General features: G+C 40.1%; 2 protein-coding genes across 3 annotated transcripts in view; both read left to right on the top strand.

Annotated features, from left to right (window-relative positions):
- Positions 1–268: 268 nt before the first annotated feature.
- AK6 (adenylate kinase 6) lies at positions 269–11,692 on the top strand. Its single transcript, XM_027864323.1, has 5 exons — positions 269–373; positions 1,794–1,886; positions 6,870–6,928; positions 8,361–8,506; positions 10,591–11,692. Exons 1-5 carry the CDS (start codon positions 346–348, stop codon positions 10,778–10,780), a joined length of 516 nt encoding a protein of 171 aa, XP_027720124.1. The 5' UTR covers positions 269–345; the 3' UTR covers positions 10,781–11,692.
- Positions 11,693–17,227: 5,535 nt separating this feature from the next.
- Positions 17,228–22,229, top strand: part of CCDC125 (coiled-coil domain containing 125) — a 52,835-nt gene continuing 47,833 nt past the window's right edge. For both annotated transcript variants that reach the window (XM_027864143.1, XM_027864141.1), the window contains exon 1: positions 17,228–17,448. The gene's annotated coding sequence lies outside the window, so the exon portion shown is untranslated. The remainder of the gene's footprint in view (positions 17,449–22,229) is intronic.

Raw genomic sequence — 22,229 nt, 5'->3', positions numbered from 1 at the left:
CCCGGCGGGGGGGGCCTCCCACGGCGGCTGGCGCCCAGGCGACGGCGAAAGAGGGGAGGGGAGGGGGGAAGAGGAGTAGGAGCGGACCGTTTGGGCTGTCCTGGGCATTGCCTGCTCCGGCGGCGCACGGACCGCCCCCGTCGCCTCGGATTCGCTCTGAGGCGTTGTCGTAAAAGGGCTGCTCACCAATGGGCGGGGGGGGGCGGGGCGAGGCGGTGAGCTGCGGAGTGTGCGCAGAGCGGCACTCGAGGACACTGGGCCCGCCCCGCGCCTCCTGCCTAGCCTCTGCCTGCCGCTCACTCGTGGAGAGCGGGTGACCGGGGCGGAGCCGGCGACTCCGAGGCCATGAGGAGGCCCAACATCCTGCTGACGGGTCAGGGCTGTGGCTCGGGCGGCGGGGCTGGGGCTGGGGCTGGGGCTGGGGCTGCGTGGATTCCTTTCTTGGGGGTCAGGCCGTGCCCGGCCTCGGTGCTGTTGCCTGGGGTGGGGGTTTGGGGGAGCCGGGGGAAGGAGACGTTAAGTCGGTTGGTCAGTCCGGGATCCCTCGTTTTATCCCCCACCTTCTCTCGGGGATGAAGGAGTAAAAGCGCCCGTCCTGGGCATCGGGGCCGGAGAGCCCAGCGGTCATCCAGCTGCCCGGGTCCCGATTTACACCGGGGAAAGTGAAGCCTGGAAGGCACCCCCCCCCCCCCATGTCAGTGCATGGAAACGACTTGGCCACGAGACTAGAACCCTGGGGTTCTCACTGTCAGCCGCGTCCTGGATCGTGTTAAATGATGTCCAGTGATTGGTGTGCTCGGAGGTTTCAGGGGAAGCGTGGTCGTGACTTCTCCCCGGACCCAGGGCTTGGATCCACACCCACCTCCTGACGGGCTTGATTGAGGCTGCTGAGTGCCTTACAGTAGATGTGCCGCTGCCTTTTAAAGAAATTCGGCTTCCACTTTCAGTCTTTGCAAAGTTCCTGTGCCCTGCTCGTCGGTGTGACCCAGTTATGAAATCATAGGTGGCACAGATATTTCTAAAGATCACACATACCTGATTTGTTCGTCGCTGAGATTAAGTTTTATATTATCTTCATAAGTGCATTAAGTATTTGTATTATCTGCATTAATGAACACATATCTTATGTAACTTTTGGGTTACCCAAGTAAGAAGTTAACAGACCAATCTTCCCGGAAGAGGAAGTTGGAGGTATTCCAGGGCAGTCTTATTTGCAGATGAGGAAACTAAGGCCCGGAGAAGGAAAGTGGCATAAGAATGGATGATATGCGGGCCAATTAGCTTTGGTGCCCTCATTACGCTGTCAGGGTTAAAAAGTAAAATTAGCAATTGGTTTGGCAGGGGCATTTATGAAAATTTCTCCATAAGAGTAATTGCATTCTGTTACAAGAATAGCAGTCTGAAGATGGCATATGACAATAAGGGACCTAAGTTTCAAAAAATATCAAGCATCTATGGTCTCTGTTCCTGCTTCAGAAAAAGGCTAGTATAACAGCATCTGACCAATAAGGGTTTGGTGGCATGTAGCTTGGAAAGAGGGCTGAATTTAGAATCATAACACCTGAATTTAAATCCCAGCTGTGCTACTCAGTGATTTTGCTACTTTTGGGATCTTGAGCAAGCCCCTTCCTTTCTCAATTTTTTCCTCATCTATAAAAAGAGGAGTAGGAACTAGATGATCTCCAGCATCTCTTCCAACCCTAAATATAAGATCCTTAAGAAGGTGATACTCTGTCTCTCATTTTTCCCTGTTGAATGTTAACTGAAGGTATCTTTTGTGAATTGTCTTACAGGTACACCAGGGGTTGGAAAGACCACACTAGGTAAAGAACTTGCATCAAGAACAGGACTGACATACATTAATGTGGGCGATTTAGCACAAGAAGGTAAACTTTATACTTGTTAAGGAAACTTTGCATCATAGATGTGTTGTGATTTAAATAAATACAACATATGATGGTGTAAAGGCACAATGAAGAGATTCAACTTACTTGATTCTGTGTTGGGGAGTAGTAAGTCTACAGTGTCTGCCTTTAGCTAACCAATTCCAAACTCCTTTTAGCGGCACTTGACGTCTTCTGCAGTATTATGCCACTCTACTTTTTCAGCCTTACCTCATTTTATGTTTCTTCCTCTAAACAGATTTTGTCATCCATGCCCACTTAAAAAGTTTCTAATGTCAAGTCTTGACAGAAGAAATCAACTTACCATTTTAAACTTAATGGCAGGAAGGGCTGGGAGGAGGTGGTAAGGGAAAGTGGCCTTTTATGAAAATGTTCAATTATTAACTGAGGTGTTTACTTTTTCTTTAAGAACAGCTATTTCTCTTACTAGCGTGTGACCCTAGGCAAGTCACTTAATCACAATTGCCTCACCAGAAAGCAAAAAATAAAATAAAATAAAGAACAATAAGTGCCTCTATTTCCTTTTAAAAAAAAAAAAGGCTGTTTCTGGTGAATACTGAACAAATGTGTATAATTTTCTGTGCCAGACTTTTTATTTTGTTTTCTGGCATTGTAATGTATTGAGTGGCAGCTCAATTGCTCTGCTTGCACCATCTAAATATATTTTTCATGTACTTTTAGAATTTGACTTGAAAAGGACCTTACATATCTAGAGAATTCACTCTATAACCTTCTCAATAAATGGCCATCCAGCCATTACTTAAAACCTCTAATGAAGGAGATCTGTTACATACCAGGGCAACCCAATCCATTTTAAGGTAGCCCTTTTTATCAGGAGAGATTATTATTATTAGAAGGAAATGGCAAACCACGCTAGTATCTTTGCCAAGAGAACCCCAGTGGGGTCACGAAGAGTCAGACATGACTGAAACAACTAAACAACAATATTATTTGGAAGTTTTTCTTAAAATAATTCTGTTTTTTTTTTTTGTTTTTCTTTTCAGTGAGGCAATTGGGGTTAAGTGACTTGCCCAGGGTCACACAGCTAGTAAGCGTCAAGTGTCTGAGGTCAGATTTGAACTCAGGTCCTCCTGACTCCAAGGCTGGAGCTCTATCCACCAAGCTACCCTTAAAATAATTCTAAAGTATGTCTCTCTACAGCTTCTCTGTTGCTCCTACTTCTGCCTTCTTTGTCAAAAGAACATTTCCTTTAGATATTTGGAGGCAACTATCCTGTCTTCCCTAATTTATATTCCCAAGGCTAAACACCTACAGGTCTTCCAATAGATCCTTAAATGGTATAATCTAGAGGCCTTTCACCAGCCTAGTTGTTCTCCTCTGGACCCTTTCCAGATTATAAATGTTTCTCCTAATGTGATAGCTAAAGCTGACCCCAGTATTTTAATGGGCATAGCAGAATGATTACTTCTTCATTTTAGATACTGTTTTTCTTAATGCATCATGAGATGTTTTGCCTGACTTTGTTTTGTATTATAGTATTCTGAATTTGAGTTATATCTCCCTTTTAGGCACTTAAATTCCATAAGGATGGGGATTATGTTGTATCTGAAGCAGTGTAGTAGATAGACTACTGGCCTGGGAGCCAGAAACACTTGGGTTCAAATTCCACCTCTGACCCTTTATTTATTCTATGTACCTGGGCAAGCCACTTAGCTTTCTGAACCATAGCTTGATCATTTGTAAAAAGGGAATTATAATAATACCTGTGAAAAGGACCTCAAGAGTGTGTTAAATGAGCTTACAAGTATGTAAATGCTTTGCAGGCTTTTAAAGTGTTTTATAAATATTATTATCTAAGCTGTGTTTCTCTGCTGGCAGCCAGCATGGTACATAGAGCTGTACATTTATAAAACACGGTAGGCATTTAATAAGTATTTGTTGCATTGAACTATAAGCTTATAGATCTACAGCTGGAAGTGACCCCAGGGGTCTTATGTATGATCTTTCTTTTTATAGATGAGGAAACTGAGGCCTGGGGAAGTCAAGTGACTTGCCTAAAATGACATAGGTAGTAGGCATAGGGTGGAAAGAATGATAAGATTATGGAGGATATTGAAAAATTAGGTAGAGAAATTTGGACTTGATGGACTCGTTATCTGGGAAATACTGTAGGTTTTTGAGTGGTAGAAGTATGATGAAAACAAAATTTTAAGGTTAGTCTGGTTTTGGTACATAGGATGAGCTTAAGGGAGAATGTCAAAGGAGGCAGAGACAAGGAGCCTAGCTTCTAATAGTAACCCAAGTATGAGGTGATGAGGGCTTGGACTAGAATAGCACCAGTAGGATCGGAGAGGAAAGAATCTGAGAGATGTTTCAGAGGAAGTACTTGGTGATAGACTGGATATAAGGAATGAAGATAAAGTAGGAAATATAAAATAACTCTAGGTATTCTAGCCTTCCATATTGAATAGCACCAATGGCAGAAATTGAGGAGGGAAGCTAATTTGGGAAGTTAAGGGATTCTGCTTTGAACATGGTGAGTTTGTACTCACAGCAAGGCATCCTGTAGATAGGTGGAAGTAAGTAACTGGAGCACAGATCCTCATGTGTGGAGATACAAATTTGAGGTGACTTACGTTGGTTACTTGAGGATCAGCCTAGGTTATTTTAAGAGAAGTTAGCCATAAATTTATGGCTTATTTATTTTTCCATAGCAACTCATGGAGATTTCCTATTTAAATGTGAAATAGTGGTGATTTGCCTTGGTACAGGTAGTACCCACATGGATGAAATAGCTGGGTTTCTTTTCTTTTTTTTTTTTTAACTTTTTATTTATTTATTTATTTGTTTTTAGTTTTCAACATTCACGTCCACAAGATTTTGAGTTCCAGATTTTCTCTCCATCTCTCCCCTCCCCTCCGCCAAGAGGGCATGCATTCTGAATGCCCCTTCCCCCAATCTGCCCTCCCTTCTAATACCCCTCCCCCTTTTCTTATCCCCTTCCTCTTCTGTTTTCCTGTAGGGCAGGATAGATTTCTGTACCCCATTGCCTGTATATCTTATTTCCCAGTTGCATGTAAAAATAATTTTTAACATTTGTTTTTAAAACTTTGAATTCCAAATTCTCTCCCTTCCTCCTTACCCTGACTCATTGAGAAGGCAAGCATATGTTGTTATACATGTGTAGTCATGTAAAACACTTCCATAATAGTCATGTTGTGAAAGACTAACTACATTTCCCTCTATCCTATCCTGCCCTCCATTCTATTCTCTCTTTTGACCCTGTCCTTCCTTAAAAGTGTTTGCTTCTGATTACCCCCTCCTAACTATTGTCCTCGCCTCTCTTATCCCCTTCCCCCCTATTTTCCTGTAGGGTAAGATAGATTTCCATACCCAATTGAGTGTGTATATTATTCCCTCCTTAAGCCAAATCTGATGAGAGTAAGATTCACTCATTCCGTCTCACTTCCCCTCACTGTAAAATCTGTTTCTTGCCTCTTTTATGTGAGATAATTTACCCCATTTTACCACTGCCTTTCTCCTCCTCCTAATACAATCCTCTCTTACCCCTTATTTTTATTTCTTTAGATATCATCCCATCATATTCAACTCACCCTGTGCCCTCTGTTTATGTGTGTATGTATGTGTATGTGTATTTTTTTTCCCTCCAACTACCTTAATACTGAGAAAGATCTCCTGAGTTACAAATATCATCTTTCCATGTAGGAATGAAAATAGTTCAATTTTAATAAGTCCCTTATGATTTCTCTTTCCTGTTTATCTTTCCATGCTCCTCTTTACTCTTATGTTTGAAAGTCACATTTTCTATTCAGCTCTGGTCTTTTCATCAAGAATGCTTGAAAGTCCTCTGTTTCATTGAATGTCAATTTTTTCCCCTGAAGGATTATATTCAGTTTTGCTGGGTAGGTGATTCTTGGTTTTAATCCTAGTTCCTTTAACCTCCTGAAATAGCTGTTCTTTAAAAAAAAAAAAAAAAAGCAAGCCTGACCTTAGCTAATCTTAGTTTGTTAGAAGGAATAAGAGAAAGAAAAAAACTCATAAATGTTCAGTTTAATTGATTACAAAGTACTAAATTGACAACTTTCAACGGTACTGTACTATGTACAAGTTACTTAGCTGGTGATTCAGGCTTACAGTTTATCATTAATAGGGCTAGAAATCCTGAATAAATCATGTCACAACTAATGACAATTGTGCTTTGATAAATACTTCTTTTAAGATTTTATTTTAAGAAACAATTAGGAAAAAAATGGGTGAGGAGAAAGCCAGAAATACACTAGTTTTCCCCTAGAAAGAGCCCTGTCTCTATTAGAAGGTCTCTGCTGTTAGACCTAGTTTCTGCTTGAATACCTCCCATGGTAGGGTTGTCACTTTCTCCTAAGGAGCCTGTTGGAGTCGTTGGCAACTGTAAAATTCTTTTCCTGTATTGAGTAGAAATCTGCTTCATTTTGACTTGATCCATTAATCCTAGTTTTGACTTCTACTTATAATGTCATCTTCCATTTCAATGTGGTAGACTTTGAATGTCTCCTTTAGTTTACTAATCAGACTAACCACTGGTACTTCTTCAAAGTCTTCTTTGACTTGGTTTCCATATCTTATCATGTTGGTTCACCTTTTCTGATGTAAACGTATTGTCCACATGGCATTTAGTCAGTATGGTTCCATTTGTACATGAAATACCACTGAAACCCTCTGACTTAGCTAATAAGTTTTGGGGAAATTACAGAGGGCCCAAAAGTTGAATGACTGGTCACACAGCTAGTGTCACAGGTGATATTTCAATCAAAGTCTACCTGATTCCAAGCCTAGCACTTCATCTACTACTCCATGCTATTTGTACTGCTAATAGTAATCTAATAATTAATTATGAATTAGAATATCTTATTGTTTTGAAGGAAAAAATAGCTAAACTTAAATTCCAAATATCTGCTAATGGCATTGGGTTAATTTTGAATGATATAATGCTTCTTATTTCTTTAGGACAGTTATATGATGGCTTTGATGAAGAATATGAATGTCCCATTTTGGATGAAGACAGAGTAAGTATAAGATTATTATGATTTTTTTGGTTCACAGTTATAATTTCATCATTATGGAGAGTTCCATATAAGGGAATTCCTCATACTAATGCTGAGCTGCAGCTCTTCTGAAATTTATAGTCTTGGAGAATTGCTTGGGGACATGAAGAGGTTATATTACTTAGCCAGAGTCTAAAAGCTGTTATGTGTTGGAGGCAGGATTTGAACCCAGGTCTTCATGACTAATGCAAGTTCTGTATAAACTATGCTAGTCTCCACAGCATAAGTTATTATTGCTGCTTATTATTATTGGATGCATCACTATATAGAGATTTTATGTTAATATAATTAATGATCAATAGCTCACTTTATGCCCTTTATATTTTAAACATTTCCTCACAATTAAAAATAAAATGTTTCTTATAATGTAATTGAAAAATTGCTCTTTTCTTCACTATACTTTTTTTGAGATTTTATTCTAATAGCTTTAATTACAGTGCTTTTTTGTCAAAATGAAAACTGAAAACAAGTATACAAAACAGTCAATTACTGATTGTATTGAAAGCAGTAAGAGTTCCACAATAGCAGACAAACCAGTTCTGAGTTTTTCCCGAGATAGTTTAACAGCTCCAGCTTCTTCAGTGTTTATCAAAATACAAAAGAAAGAAAAAGTAAAGACCTTTTTTTTCAAATGGCAAATCTGACCCTTGTAGTAATGAGGGGGGTAGTAAAGGACATTTCACACATACACAGAGAGGGGGATTGTTCCAAAACGGGACCGAATACTTCTAGAATGAAATGACTCCCCAAGCTCTCATGCTCAATTTATTTTTTTTCAAAACCTAGACACCATAGAGAAATCCTGGTGTTCTTGACTGTGTTTTTGAAATACCTCCAGCCGAGCTTTGGGGCTAACGTATGCTGTACTTACTGTGGAGAGGTTTCAAACAGAAATACCACACACTTGACCAAAATTAAAAGGCTGGTTTTTTTTGTTGTCCAAATTTGTCAGAAAGCACCTCTCAATGTTTATAACCAGTCATAATTGTGTCCTTCCTAAGAATCATTCAAGTTCGATGGAGAACTAATTACAGCCTGACCTGAACTGCAAGGGGGGAAATGTCCAGTTATAAACGATTTATGTTTGAAGATCTAATACTCTCAATGTGCAGCCTGCTCTGAACCACAACCTCAGAACTTTTTTTCCTAATAAGTATCCATGTGAGCAGAAATACAAGCACAAACTCTATGAAATACATAAAGATTCAAAGACATAGCATTCCATGGATTTCTGTTTTAATCGTGCAAAACTGATCACTTGTTTGATTTTTATCATCATTTCTCAAGTTTCAAAAGAGAAATTGCAGACAATTACAATGGTCTGGTATTCAAGTTGTTACTGCAAAACCTACACTAAGCATATTTCTCTGTTTACTACACTTTTTCTTAACAGGTAGTTGATGAGTTAGAAAATAAAATGAAAGAAGGTGGAATTATTGTTGATTACCATGGCTGTGACTTCTTCCCTGAACGATGGTTTCATGTAGTTTTTGTGCTTCAAACAGATAATTCTATATTATATACAAGACTTGAAAAGAGGTAAGAGAAGAAGTTTCTTATACAGCATGATTTTACTTTTTAAATTAAATTTTCCCCAACCCTATTGAGAAAGTAAGAAAAACACAACCCATGTGACAATTGCGTAGAGTCAAGCAAAACAAATTCCTGCATTGAGACCATGTCAAAACAGAACACAACAAAACAAAACAAGTCTCAATCTGTATTTTGTGTCTTTCACTTTTCCATCACTTCTGTCAGGAGGTGGGTAGCATATTTCATCAGGAGTCCTCTGAAATTGTGTTTGATCATTGTGTTGATAAAAGTTCTTGAGTCTTTCTAAGTTCTTTATGTTTTTACACAATACGCAATATTGTTATTGTGCAAATCATTTCCCTGGTTCTGCACACTGCAGTCTGTATCATTTCTTACAAGTCTTCCCAAGTTTCTCTGCAAATCTTCCTTGTTATTTCTTTGTTGTTGTTGTTGTTGTTGTTGTTGTTTTAGGCAGTTGAGGTTAAATGACTTGCCCAGGGTCACACAGCTAGCTTGTTGTTTTTTATAGCACGATAGTATTCCACCACCTCAGTTTCCAGTTCTTTGTCATTACAAAAAGAGTTGCTGTAAAATATTTTTGTATTTTTGGGTCCTTTTCTTTCTTTGATCTCTTTGGGGTATAGACCTAGTAAGGGTGTCCCTGGGTTAAAGGGGATGCACCTTATATGGCATTGAAATTTTTTTTCTATAATACTGACCAAGAAAAATAGAACAAAGGGCAGCTAGGTGGCGCAGTGGATAGAGCAGCGGCCCTGAAGTCAGGAGGACCTGAGTTCAAAATCCGGCCTCAGACCAAACACTTGACACTTATTAGCTGTGTAGCCCTGGGCAAGTCACTTAACCCCAGTTGCCTTAAAAAAAAAAAAGAACAATAGAACAAATAATTAATCTGAGAAAAACACCATCTTGACTATTTTATAATAATTATAAAAGCTTATGTTTACATATTGTTTATAGTTACAAATCTTTTCTCATAATGACTGTTTGAAGTAGGTAGGTACCATACTTTTCCCACTTTACAAATAAAGAAACGAAGCCTAGGATTGTTAAATGATTTGCCCAAGGACAAACAGCCAAAAAATGGTAGAGCCAGAATTTGAATTCAGATCTCTTTAGACCAAACTTTCTTGACTTTTTTTATTTCTTCTACATGTAGTTGCCCTACTGTTGTAGTCTTCACGGGGCACAATATTCTGATTCTAGATTAAAAAGATTAGTTAAGATCTAGATGATAGTTTCATAATGGATACACTAATCTGACTGGTCAAATTAAAAAACTTTTATTCTTTCATGTTTTTTCCAGGCAGTAAAACCTTTCTTTGACTGGCAGGTGCTTGATAAATACTTTCCAAGTGACTAATTGGTTCATATCTTACAGGAAGGCAGGAGAGTACTCTCTTTTCTCTCAAATAAAAAGTCCTAGGATTTCAATAAAGAATTATTCTGGGTAGAAGATTAGAGAATCGTTGCATTAGGGAAAATGTTTGGAATGCAGATCTTGAAAAAAATTAATCATTTTTTTAGCAATTTTTTGAATTAGAGATTTAACTTTTTAATTAATTCATGCTGTCAGTATGCTTTGGAATAGAGAAATAAAACTATTGTCTACATGTGAAAGGAGGTACCTATCTTGCCTTTTTCTCTAATTATAATGCACAGTTTAACACTTGATGAAAAACTAATTGTGGCTATGTCTTCTCCCCCCAACTAGATTATAAACTGTTTTTGAACAGAGGTTATATTGTATATTTCTCTACACATAACACCATAATAGGCACATACATAACAGTGCTCAGTGTAAATGGGGAAACTGAGTTATGGGCAGCTTGCAACACAAGTCAAATTTGAACTTGTGGATTGGTCTCAATTTTGAGTTTTGACATGCCTATCTAACTTTCTCAGATTCTGATATTTCTAAATTGTTGCCACTGGTTTTAAAATGAAATGTCTGGAAAGTATTTTTACATCAACTTTAAGCATTTTTTTGGAGGGAGAGGTGGTTCCTAAACAAATACTTGTTCCATTCAGATTTTGTGTATGTGTGTCTAAACCACAATTTTGTTTTCTAGGGGATACAGTGTAAAGAAACTACAGGACAACGTTCAGTGTGAAATTTTCCAAGTTCTTTATGAAGAAGCCATGGCCTCCTACGACTGTGAAATAGTACACCGGCTGCCCAGCAATGTACCAGAAGAACTAGAGAATAATTTAGATCAGATAATGAAATGGATTGAGCAGTGGATAAAAGATAATAATTGAACCTTGAGGGCAAAGCATTGAACTTTCAAGGTTTTCCACATGATAGTTAAAGATTTTCTTGATGATTTCTCCTTCCCTATGCAGTAGAAATTAAGACAACATACACCAAATTTTACTATCCAGGCTTGTGTTGTAGAAGTAGCAGGTGGACAAAATATAAAGTTGTTATGACTAACTTATTTTTTTCTCCATGAGAAAACTGAAAACCCCCAAATACAATGAATAAGATAGAATAAGATATTAAGAACTTTTAAAGTTTAGGAATATTTAGCATTCTCATTTATAAATAAGAATAAGCTAAAGAATAAGCAAATTTGAGAAAATAGGTAGAAATCTTTAATACTTGACATGAAAAAGAAAATGAAGGCTAGGACGAACTGCTGACTTAGAAGTTTCCTTAAGAGTCTAAGGATAAAGCTATAAAGATTACATTAAGTGTTCTATTGGTGAATTGCTGGTTTGTTGTCGTTTTTTTTTTTTTTTTTTAATCTTGGAAGTTGGTTATAAATTAGGATAGTCATGGAGTAAATGGTGAGATCTTTGAGAAAATAGCATTTTTTTTTCTTTAGTACAAGAGTTCACTGAACTCTTTTGCCCATAAAATCACTGCTGATCCTAGCATTGATATTTGTCTTTGCAGAAGAGTAAGCCAGTCACATTTTCCATAAAAAGAAGGGCAATGGCAAAGTCTTCTGTGCACCCATGGAAACTAAATATTAATTTATTGGTTGACTAATTTCAGTCTTGCTAAGTTTCATGAAAATTCATGAGATAATGCTTTGCTGCCATATAGGTGGTGGTAATTATTAGATAAAATTTTTAAATATAGTGATTGTGTATTTCATGAAGATTGTTTAACACTGATAACTAGCACTTTTCCTCCCCCTTTTAAAAGTATATTTCTATGCCTTACTGATGTATTCTTGGACCATGAAGCAGGCGTTAGCCTTGTTCCTTTACCTGTGCTGTTCTGCACTCCTTCCCTTGCCATGCTGAGAAACAGTCCTTTCAAAGGTCACCAGATGTAAGTCTTGCTGCCTACAACTTCAAAAAGTGATCAGTTAGTTTTTTGTGAAAGGAAGTCAGATTCATTGTTGGTAAGAACCTGAATGTCCAACTTGCCTTTAGGACATCTCCACTTGGACATACTATTAGCTTCTTAAGTTCAGCTAGCCCAGAGAGCACTGGCTTGATTTATAGTTAGGTAAAACCTGAGTTCAGATCTTTTCTGATATCTACCAGCTTTGCAACCCTGGGGAAGTTAAAAACTCTGAGCTTACATATTCTCTTATGAAAAATGGTTACTGTTAGCTACACAGAGTTATTGTGAGGAAAGTGATTTATAAACTTAACAGTGACATAGAATTGTGGTCAGTTATATTCCCTAAACTTGCTCCCATTTCTGACTTTACTATTTTTATCCGTGGTGCCACAATTCAACCACTTTTCTGTGTTCACTTGCAAAGTTTCATCAGTTCTACCTCTTTGACATCTCTTGGATCTCCCCTTCTCTATACTTACTCTATTACCGTCTTAGGTAAGTATGAGCCGCTGCAAGAAGCCTTCTGCTTCATCTCCCTCCTTAGGTCATTATCCTTCTCCACATCTACCAATCCTACATCATCTACCAATGACATTATTCTAAAGCACAGTTCTCATTATATTGCACCTCTGTTCATAAAGCATGAGAAGCGTGCTGCTTCATTTTGTATCAATATATCAATTTTATATCAGTTCTTTTTGACATTTAAACCCCTCACAACCTGGCTCCAACTTAACTTTTTGGCCCTATTATACGTTATGTCCTTTCATTCAGTCTACAGTCGTGTTATTGACCCTCCCACAAAATGTGCCTTTTTGAAAACATCGACTCTCCTCATACCTGGAATGTATTCCTTAACTCTGACTCTTAATGCCTAGTTTTCTTCAAAGCTCAGCTCGAGCACCATTTTCTGCCTGAAGCGTTGTCTCTTTCCCCAAGCTACTATTGCCTTGCCCTCCCCACCCCTTCAGATAACTTCCTGTTTTTTTTAAATACTTATACATGTATATATACATGTATGTATGGATATGTATGTGTCTCTCCCTCAAGAGAATGTAAGCTCAGGGGCAGGTAGGTGGCACAGTGGATAGAACACTGGCCCTGAAGTCAGGAGGACCTGAGTTCAAATGCGGCCTCAGACCAAACACTTGACACTTAACTAGCTCTGTGACACTGGGCAAGTCACTTAATCCCAATTGCCTAAAAAAAAAAAAAGAGAGAGAGAATGTAAGCTCCTTGAGGGTAGGAACTCTTTCATTTTTGCGTTTGTATTCTTAGCACCTAGCACAAGTGCCTAACGTACAGTAGTACTGAATAAATTTTTATTGAGTGTTTCAAAACCTTGGTATTCAACTCTTCCCTCTCCCTGATGTTATATCTAGTCAATTCTACCTTCATGTTTTTAAAATTTGTCCCAGTTTCCTTTTTGCCTCCACCTACCCCCTCTATATAGGCCCTCAAAATCACCAGTACTCATTACACCATAAGTGCTCAGGTCTCCCCAATTCTCACAAAATGTGCCTTCCCTTGACCCTTCTACCCTATCCAGCTACTTTCCCAACCTTCTTGCTATCACTGACAAACAGATACTCTGCTTATCACCACCCATGCTTTCCTTCCCTTATGATTTTGTCCCAACAGTCTCCTGAAACTGCTCTTTCCAACATCACAAGTGACAGCAGCATATTGTTGATCATCCATGTCTATGGATGGGAGCAGTATCCTTATACAGCTTTAGAAACACAATACATTCTTGCTTGTCCTCTATAATAGGTACTTGGTCTCAGTTACCTTTTTTCCCCCAAGTGCTTAAAGTGGGTATTCCCCAGTATTATGACTATGGTTGCCTTTTCTCTCCATATACTGCCATGGCAATCTCATTTGCTGCTGTGATTTCAGCTCTCAGTATTTTACTCCAAATATGTATTTCCATCTCCAGTTATCCATCTCCAACTGCCTGTGAGATATATCCATTTGGATGTACCACCAGCACTTGAAACTGAGTATGTCCAAGATCTGCCCCTCCCTTATAACAGAATCTCGTGTTCAAAGCTTTGCTGTTAATAGTGGAATGTAAGCTTCTGAAGGCCAGGGGCTGGTTTTATGTTTATAGCACAGTGCCTTTCACAGGGTGACAGAGTTAAGATATGAATGGGACCTTAAAAGTCATCTAGTCCTAGCCCTCATTGTGGAGATGAGGGAGCTGATGCCCAGAGGGGTGAGGTTGTTTGCTCTAAGTTATACAGGTAGTAAGTGGCAGAGACTGGATTTGAATTCAGACCTTCCAGATCCAGATCCAGTACCAGTAGTACTCTTTCTTTTCTGCACCAAGATTTCCTTTGAAGGAAAAGGTAACAAATCAACTTTCATAAATGCCATCTGAAATTCCATACAATAGTCAAAAAAACTGTTAGGTTTCCCTCTCACTGTTCTTTGAAACATTACCTTCTGTAACACCTAACTGTTGTATTTGAGAGCAGTATGACCTTTTGGAATTTGCCAGGGCTGGAGGTAATTACTCAGACACCCAAAGACTTCCCACCCTAATCTGAAGCATTGGAAACGTTTCCTTCTGATGTTCTTGGAAACATCTTTAACAAAAGACTTTTTGTCTTTTGCTCTTTAACAAAATAGCCTTGTGTGTAAAGGCAACAGTACTTTTAGAGTATGAATAAGACTAGCAGTGCCCAAATGTATCATTTTTTAATATATACGATTGTAAGGCCAACTCCTAGAGAGTTTCTAGGCAGCCCTGAACTGAGGCTTCTGGATTCATAGTGACTAACGTTGGCCAAATCTTGTCTTATCCCTCTCCCTTTCCTCTCTCGTCCAGTCAGTTACCCAGATTGGTATATTCACACTACCTTCCACATCCATTCCTTCCCTCTTTGTTCCCATCGTCACTAAATTAGTAGTACAAGCTCTCATCACTGGACTCTTCACTACTGCAATAGTCTGCTTTCTCTGATCCATTTTTATACTGCTGCCAGAATGATCTCTCATGTAAATCTAGTTGTATTACTACTCCAAAATAAATGCTACTCTATTGCTTCCTAACAATTAAATATGAACATTTTTTAAGCACCTGCTACTCTATCTCTCTTTGTGTTATGTTGCCTAGCTCCGCCTAGTACTCCAGTTTCCACCCTGGTGTTCTGGTTGGTGTTCTTATCTAGCTCACGCCCAGCACTTTGCCTTCTGCCCGCACCTGTACACTGAGCCTGGTACCCTTCTTAACCTTTCCCTGCTTTTTGCTTCTAGTTCTGGAAACTAATCAGATCAATTCCGCCATTCCTAATAAGGATATATTAATCAATTGCCCTGAGACTGTACTCACCATCACTTTGACTCCCAAGCCAAAATGTCCTCCTCTGGCCACCTTAAAACTGTTATCTTCTCTTATGAGAATGTGAGTAGAAACTAGCTTGTTTTTTAAGTAAATGTGTATCCCCAATACTTAGCATAGTGCCTGGCATAGAGCAGAAGTGATTAATAAATGCTTTTTCACTCATTACATTTCAGGCAAAAAAAAGTGTGGTGCTGTGGACAAAGGGCTGGCTTCATGGAGGACCTGTGTTTAAATTCTGTTTCTGGCACTTAACTAGCTCTGGTTCAGTCATTTAACTGCTGAATTCCCCTGACCAGCTCTGAAACTCCTAAGCTATGATTATTATATGAGGGGAGTTCCCATATCAGTATTGCCATATGTCAATTAAATCGAAGGTATGGACCTAACACAAAATGCAAGAAATCATGTGAAGTGCTGGGGGTACAAAAATAAGAGTGCTTGTTCACCCAAAGCTCACATTCTACTAGGTGTTACAACTTCTTTGTACAGCATCAAGGCTCTTCATTATGGGTAATTTTTTTCTAGCTTTACCTTATTCTCTATAAACTAAACTACTAGACTATACTGCAAACATCCTGTAACCTCCAAACCCTTCTGTCTTTTCTTGTGCTATTTGCTGTGCTGGAAATAGTCTTCTCCCTCCTCCATTGAATTTCCACCATTCCCTAAAAACCTAACTATCACCTCCATGATACTAATCTCTGTTCCGCCTTCACCCTGAAGGGCCTCATCAGCTGTCTGGTTGAACCAATACATGAACAAAGATACCCTCAACCACAAACCCAACATATTGTGAACCATCCTTGAAGACTGACAGTGACCTCACCTGACAGTAAATGCATTTATTCTGGAATACTGATATCTTGTATGATCATTTGTTTTTGTGTCTTGTCCCCATTCTGGAACATGAGCTCTGTGATGGTAAAGACCACGTCTTGCCCAAATTTTGTGTCTTCCCCAATCCTAGCATAGTGCTCTGCATATGTTAGGTACGTAATAAAATTGAGTAGCTGTTGAATGTCATAAATGTCATGCAGTATTTGGGGGGTGGGTGGGTGGGAAGGTTCCAATGAAGGCCAGAGTCAGGAAATTAAACCTTGATAGTTTTCCACCCCTTTCCCTCAGTGTTTTTGTTAAGTTGTTTTTGAGTAGTGTCTCACTCTGCATCAGCAATTCACCCAATTTGGGGTTTTCTTCTCCAGCCTCCCACAGTAACTCTCCATTAAAACTAAGTTGGTCTTACCATCCCCCAAATACAGGATTGAAAGCCAGAAGGGATCTTAGTGTTCACCTGCCCCAACTCCTTTATTTTACAGATGCAGACTTTAAGGCTCCGAAGCCTTAGTTAACTTCCCCAAGATCACCCCGGCTCCTTGGATCCCAATGCATTGTACTTCCTATTGCATGCCTGCCTTCGTGCCCTCATTCAAATTCTACCTCTCCTCAAAACCTACATCTACTACAAAGCTTCATGTGATTCACCTGTATCTTAACTGCTGTGATGCTTTTTTACATGTTATTTTAGTACTTCATATTCCATCATCCAGAAGTTTCATGTATGTGTATCTTGACCTCATCCTATCCTCCACCCCAAGAGTGCAAGCTGGTTAGGGCGTGGGCTCCCTAACTTCTATTGTACCTTGCAGCACAGTGCCCAGTAGAACACAATCAGTACTGGTTAAACTGGATTGAACTCCAGGTGGTCAAAGAATCACTGTTGGAGCAAGAGTGCCAGACAAGCCCTTGTGCCTCAGAGATAGCGATTGCAGAGCTTAAAGATATGCTGGAGAGCCTTATTAGCCAACATTTAGCATTGAAACCAGGAGTCGCCTTGTATAGTCTTAGGTTTTTTTTTTTGTTTGTTTTTTTCTTGTTCAGAAACCCTTCTATCACGGCCGAGCCCTTCCCACCGAGTTCGGCCACCTAGCTCCACTCCCCCCGCCCCCATCACATCTCCGGAGCCTGATGTGCCCCCGAAAGGAAGGAAGCCAGGGTGCGAGGGCGGGCAGGGAAACAGAGGAGGAAGCTGTGTGCACACCCTCTCAGGCAACACCAGTTTATCTTCCTGCCACCTCACCTTGCCTGAGCTTGCCCAACGTCTCGGTGCTCCCTAGGCTGAGGGCGCTGTGCTGGTCGGGGAACTAACTTCCCGGGGAGGGCTCGGAGCGAACGTAGCTTTGGCCCAGGTGGGCAGCCCGGGAGCAGCTCTGTAACAGCCGCAGCCAAGCCGGGCATCGGGGCGGGCACTGCCTTCCGCCAGGACCCGCGGGTGCCCAGGTGAGTGCAGGTGTGGCCGAGGCCAGCCAGGCAGGGGTAGGCATTTGGGGGACCTAGGTGCCAAACCTCCTCCGCCACCCCTCTCCCTGTCCTCCGCGGGGGCCGCTGGTGAGATGTGTGTGAGAGTGGAGATGGGCCAGGGCCTGGTCCAGGGCAGGTGGGGGCTCCTAGAGAAGTGAGGCCGTGAGAAGAGGGAGGAAGGATCCTAGGAAACGGGGCTGTTGAACTGGAAAGGGGTGAAGGCGCGGCCGCCCCCCCCACACCAGGTTCCCAAGTTAAAGGAAACTCCCGTGGTCTGGTCTTCAGTGAGAATAGGGAGGGAAAACCCACTCTTTTAAACTAGTCAAACTTAAGAAACGAGGTGGTTCCGATGAATAGATAGCACTGCTTCTGAAGGCCCCTGCGAGCCCTGGGGAAGCTGTTGTGCTAAGTGCCTAAGCTGAGCTGGTGGCTGCTTACTTCTCTATAAGTGGCCAGGTAGCAGGAATTTTCTTTTTCCTTTCTATTTACAACGTTATCACAGGATGAATATCACTCTGGAGAATGCAATCACAGCGGCTCCCTATTGCCAGTCAAATGAAATAGAAGTTATTTGTTGTTGTTGTTTCCCCTATTAGACTGTGAGCTCTTTGAGAACAAGGACTTTCTTTGAACCCTCACCTCTTAGCATGGAGCTTGGCACATAGTAGGACCTTTATAATAATACCTGTTGCCTAACTAGCATTTAAAACCTTTCCCAGTTTGACTCCAGTCCTCCTTGACAGCTTTATTGCCCCTTCCACAGGGTACCAGTACAACCGAAGAAGGGCTGCTTGTAGTTTCCCAACTCATCATGTCCTATCCAGCCCCCTTCTGCATTACTGGCAAGTTGTTTGTCCTATATTTCAGGAATGTGACCCCTTTCTCAGCTTTTCAGAATCCCTTTCTTTCCAGGAAAACTTCCTTCAAAGCATTTCTTCCATGAAGCCTTCACTAATCCTTGCAGCACAAAATGTTTTTCCCAGAAATGTTTTTTTAACAGTAGTTTTGATGTCCTGCTCTCCCCCATCACACTCAACTTCATATGTGCTTTACATATACTTAAATATTGTTTACATATGATATCTTCCCCTAGAAGAATGTTACCTTGAATGAGGGACAGTGTCATGTGTCTTTATATCCCTATTGCCTTGCACATAGTAGGCACTATATTTGTTGAACTGCTATTTCTTTTAATGCAGAAGTATTTTTAAATAGTTTTCAAAGTATGCATGTGAAATCCCTCTCATCCTATGTCCCAAATTCCTATAGAATTTTGGTAAGGATGATACAGTGCAACATAGTGTCAAAGTTGCAGATATGAAATGCCGGTGTAACTATAGAAACAATTTAAGTATGCACACGTAACCAGTTTAATCATTTGGCTAGACATCTCCTGATGTCTAAATGTGTCACAACTGCTGTGGTCTAAAACAGCCCTGCACAACTTGGCAGTAGGTAAGGGCCAAAATTAAAATAGGCTAAACTTTTTGGAGCAGCAGACTAGAGACAGACTGATAATGGTTGGTTGCTGTGGGTCATGTGACCAACAGGAGGGTATACAGTGGCAACCCTGCATTTTTTGTAGGTCACCCTAAATCTTTTGGCAGGTCATATGTTGTGCAGGCCTGGTCTAAAAGGTCATTATTTTCTTGTTCTGTAAGATCCATAAAAAGGCGAAAAATGACTTGAGTACTACTACAATCTTGTGAGCCCAGAGCAGCTTGTGCCTTGAATCATAGTTGATTCTGACAAATATCAAATGCCTGTTGTATGCCTAGGCAATGAGGGAGATGCAGAGTTTAGTTGAGAAGTAGTCTCTGTTCTAGTGAAGTTTACAGTTTAATATTTGAGGATTAACTCCTTAAAAGGAAATTAGTACAGATCAACCCATGTTGCAACAGGCAATTGTTACATAGTATTTCAAAGAAATAGTTCTAGGCAAAATTGTGAGGTTGTTTTTGGGCGTGTCTATGTCTTTCAGCACCCTTCTCTCTTTCTCTTTGATACCTTCAGCCCCAACTTCCAATTACCAGTGCTCTCATTCTGCTCCAGCTTTGTTTAGAACTCTACTGTGGCAGCCCTTGCTTGAGACCTTTTGAGAGTTCCTTTCTCTTAATTTGGATTGTGTCCTCTAATACATTCCATCAAGCTTTGCTTTCTGTTTTTCATGCTGACCAACTAAGTTTGCTAATCAATAAAAATATTACTCTTTTAGATCACATTTTTTGTTCATTTTAACCAGGGCCTAGAGTATCTGCAAAGGACTTTAGAAATCACCTGTTTCCCCAGCTCCCTGTAACATCCAGACCCCTGCTTAAACATATTATTTCTTCATAAGGTTGTCCATTCCATTTCTTAACAGCTCTGTTAGAAAGTTCTTTATTTTGAGCCGAACGATTCCTTTCCTACATCTTCTGTCATTCTGTCATTGCACCATAACAGACATGAGGGAGTTACTTTGGGCCACCTCTCAAATCACATAACTCAATAGGGAATGAAAGGCAGCGTAGCATCGTGAATCAAGGTCTAGTGATGGAGTCAGCAAAACCTAGGTCCAGGTCCTGTCTCTGACCTAGCCTGGCTGTGTGACCCTGGACAAGTCCCTTAACCTCACAGTGCCCTGGGCAACTCTCCAAGACTGTTAAGTTACAGAACAGATGCAGATCTGCATTTGTTGAATGAATGAATGAATGAATAAATGAATGAAAAACCATTTAATAAGAGGTGACTGACTGTATGTCAAGTAGCATCCTAAATGCTGGTGATGTAAGTGAAGACAGTTTTTGCTCTCAAGAAGCTTACATTTTAATAGGGGAGACAATTCCCTTTGGTCTGGAAGGTTACAGGGATAGGAAGTGGGGTCATAGGTAAAAAAAAAAATTGATATGTCCATTCCAGGAATGGTAGTGTGGATCTGATTACTGTTCCCAGAGCTAGAGGTGGAAACCAGGGCAGGAGAATACTGGTAAGGGGGAAAGGGAAGGGAGCAGAGCATGAAGATAGTTGGAATGCTAGGTCTGGGCTAGTTGGTTTCTGGACCTAATGTCAAGGCTACAAAAAGGTTCTCAAGGAGATAACTGGGGAGTAGTGAGTGAGGGGAGGCATGACTGGCGTCTGCCTGAAATATTGAGCAATAGAGTTTCCTCACTGAAAGTTCTTTATACCAATGAAATTATAGGTTTGGTGGGAAAATAAGGAGTATCATATGAGTAGGGCCAGCACTGAACATGGATTTGTATATATAGTTAGTTCTGAGCTTATACAAATATGTTCCAGTTATGTAACTTCCTTTTCATAATGGTGATGGCAGATGGCCACAGGAACCTTATTTCTTTCCACTACCATAATTGGTGTGCTTTCTGCTATTCTTCTCCCTCTTGCTCCTTCAGCGTCTATGACACAGACACACAAGTGCAGCTATGCTGAAGCCAGCTCATAGTGCTGTTGACAGCTGATAAATTTTCATTGGTAAAAGCTATAAATCAGGGTTAGATTGTTTTGTTAATTGTCTAAACTTAAGAAAGTGGTGGAGGAAATGTTAATAATATAGATTAAACTTAAAAGTGTGTCCAGCTTACATTTTCCCCCCAGAGAGCCAGTTGTTAAATATTTACCAGCATACTCTTACATTATATCTTCATTTAGGCTCTATTTCTCCCTTTACCCTCAGAGCTGATCCAGACTGGGTCCTTTGGCCATAGGTCTGGAGGTAAGGAAGGAGGGATTTGATCCAATGGCTAAACTTTGATTCCCTACCCAGGGGCCCTGACCAGCTTTTGACCCTAAGTCTGCCGTCTTCTCTCAGAGATTTCACACATGCTCCTTCCCTATGCAACAGTTTCCTCATCTGTAAAAGGAGGATATAATCTTGCCTACTCCACAGATCTGTTGTGAGGATCAAACAAAATTATATACATAGAGTTTTTAAAACTTTAAAGTTTTGTATAAATTTCACAGTTATATTATAGATACTAGCTATTATTAGTAGTATTGTTTATAATAAAGGGTATGTACTCCATCCCCAATGTGCTTCATGTAAAAAAGGATTTATTTTTTACAGGATTAACAATGTTGGAAGTATATTAATCAGAAGTTAGTGCTTATGAATAGAAATAAGATTCAATTGGATTCCTTTTTTTTTTTTTGGTAAGGCAATTGGGGTTAAGTGACTTGCCTAGGGTCACACAGCTAGTAAGTGTCAAGTGTTTGGTCTGAGGTCAGATTTGAACTCAGATCCTCCTGACTCCAAGGCTGGTGCTCTATCCACTGTGCCACCTAGTTGCCCCGTGTTGGATTCGGGGCAAATTCCAAAAAGAATAGCAAATTCCAAAAAGAAAGAGGTTGATGTTAAATTTTAAGTGTTCTCAATCAATTTTAAAAGGAAAAATGTTCTCTTATTTTTATTCACATTTTCCTTTTTAAGTGCTTTATTGTTGCTTTGTTCTCACTTTTTTACATCGTCATTTCCCAGTGATACTCTCTCTCACTCAATAGAGTCCTCCCTCCTAACAGATTGTTGTTGTTCAGTCATTTTAGTTGTGTCCCATTTGGGGTTTTCTTGGCAAAGATACTGGGGTGGTTTGCCATTTCCTTCTCCAGCTCATTTTACAGATGAGGAAACTGAGGCAAAAAGGGTTAAGTGACTTGCCCAGGGTCACATAGTTAATAAGTGTCTGAAACCAGATTTGAACTCAGAGAGATGAATCTTCCTGATTCCAGGACTGGTACTCTAGCTCTTGAGCCACTTACCTGCCCTCTGA

Source organism: Vombatus ursinus, unplaced genomic scaffold (genome assembly GCF_900497805.2).
Source record: "Vombatus ursinus unplaced genomic scaffold, bare-nosed wombat genome assembly UNPS02014774.1, whole genome shotgun sequence".
Classification (NCBI taxonomy): domain Eukaryota; kingdom Metazoa; phylum Chordata; class Mammalia; order Diprotodontia; family Vombatidae; genus Vombatus; species Vombatus ursinus.
This window is presented reverse-complemented; position numbering and strand designations above follow the sequence as displayed.

Coding starts and splice junctions, on each gene's coding strand:
- AK6 (XM_027864323.1), top strand. CDS start 346: ATGAGGAGGCCCAACATCCTGCTGACGG. Junction 374..1,793: donor GCCCAACATCCTGCTGACGG/GTCAGGGCTGTG, acceptor ATTGTCTTACAG/GTACACCAGGGGTTGGAAAG. Junction 1,887..6,869: donor GGGCGATTTAGCACAAGAAG/GTAAACTTTATA, acceptor TTATTTCTTTAG/GACAGTTATATGATGGCTTT.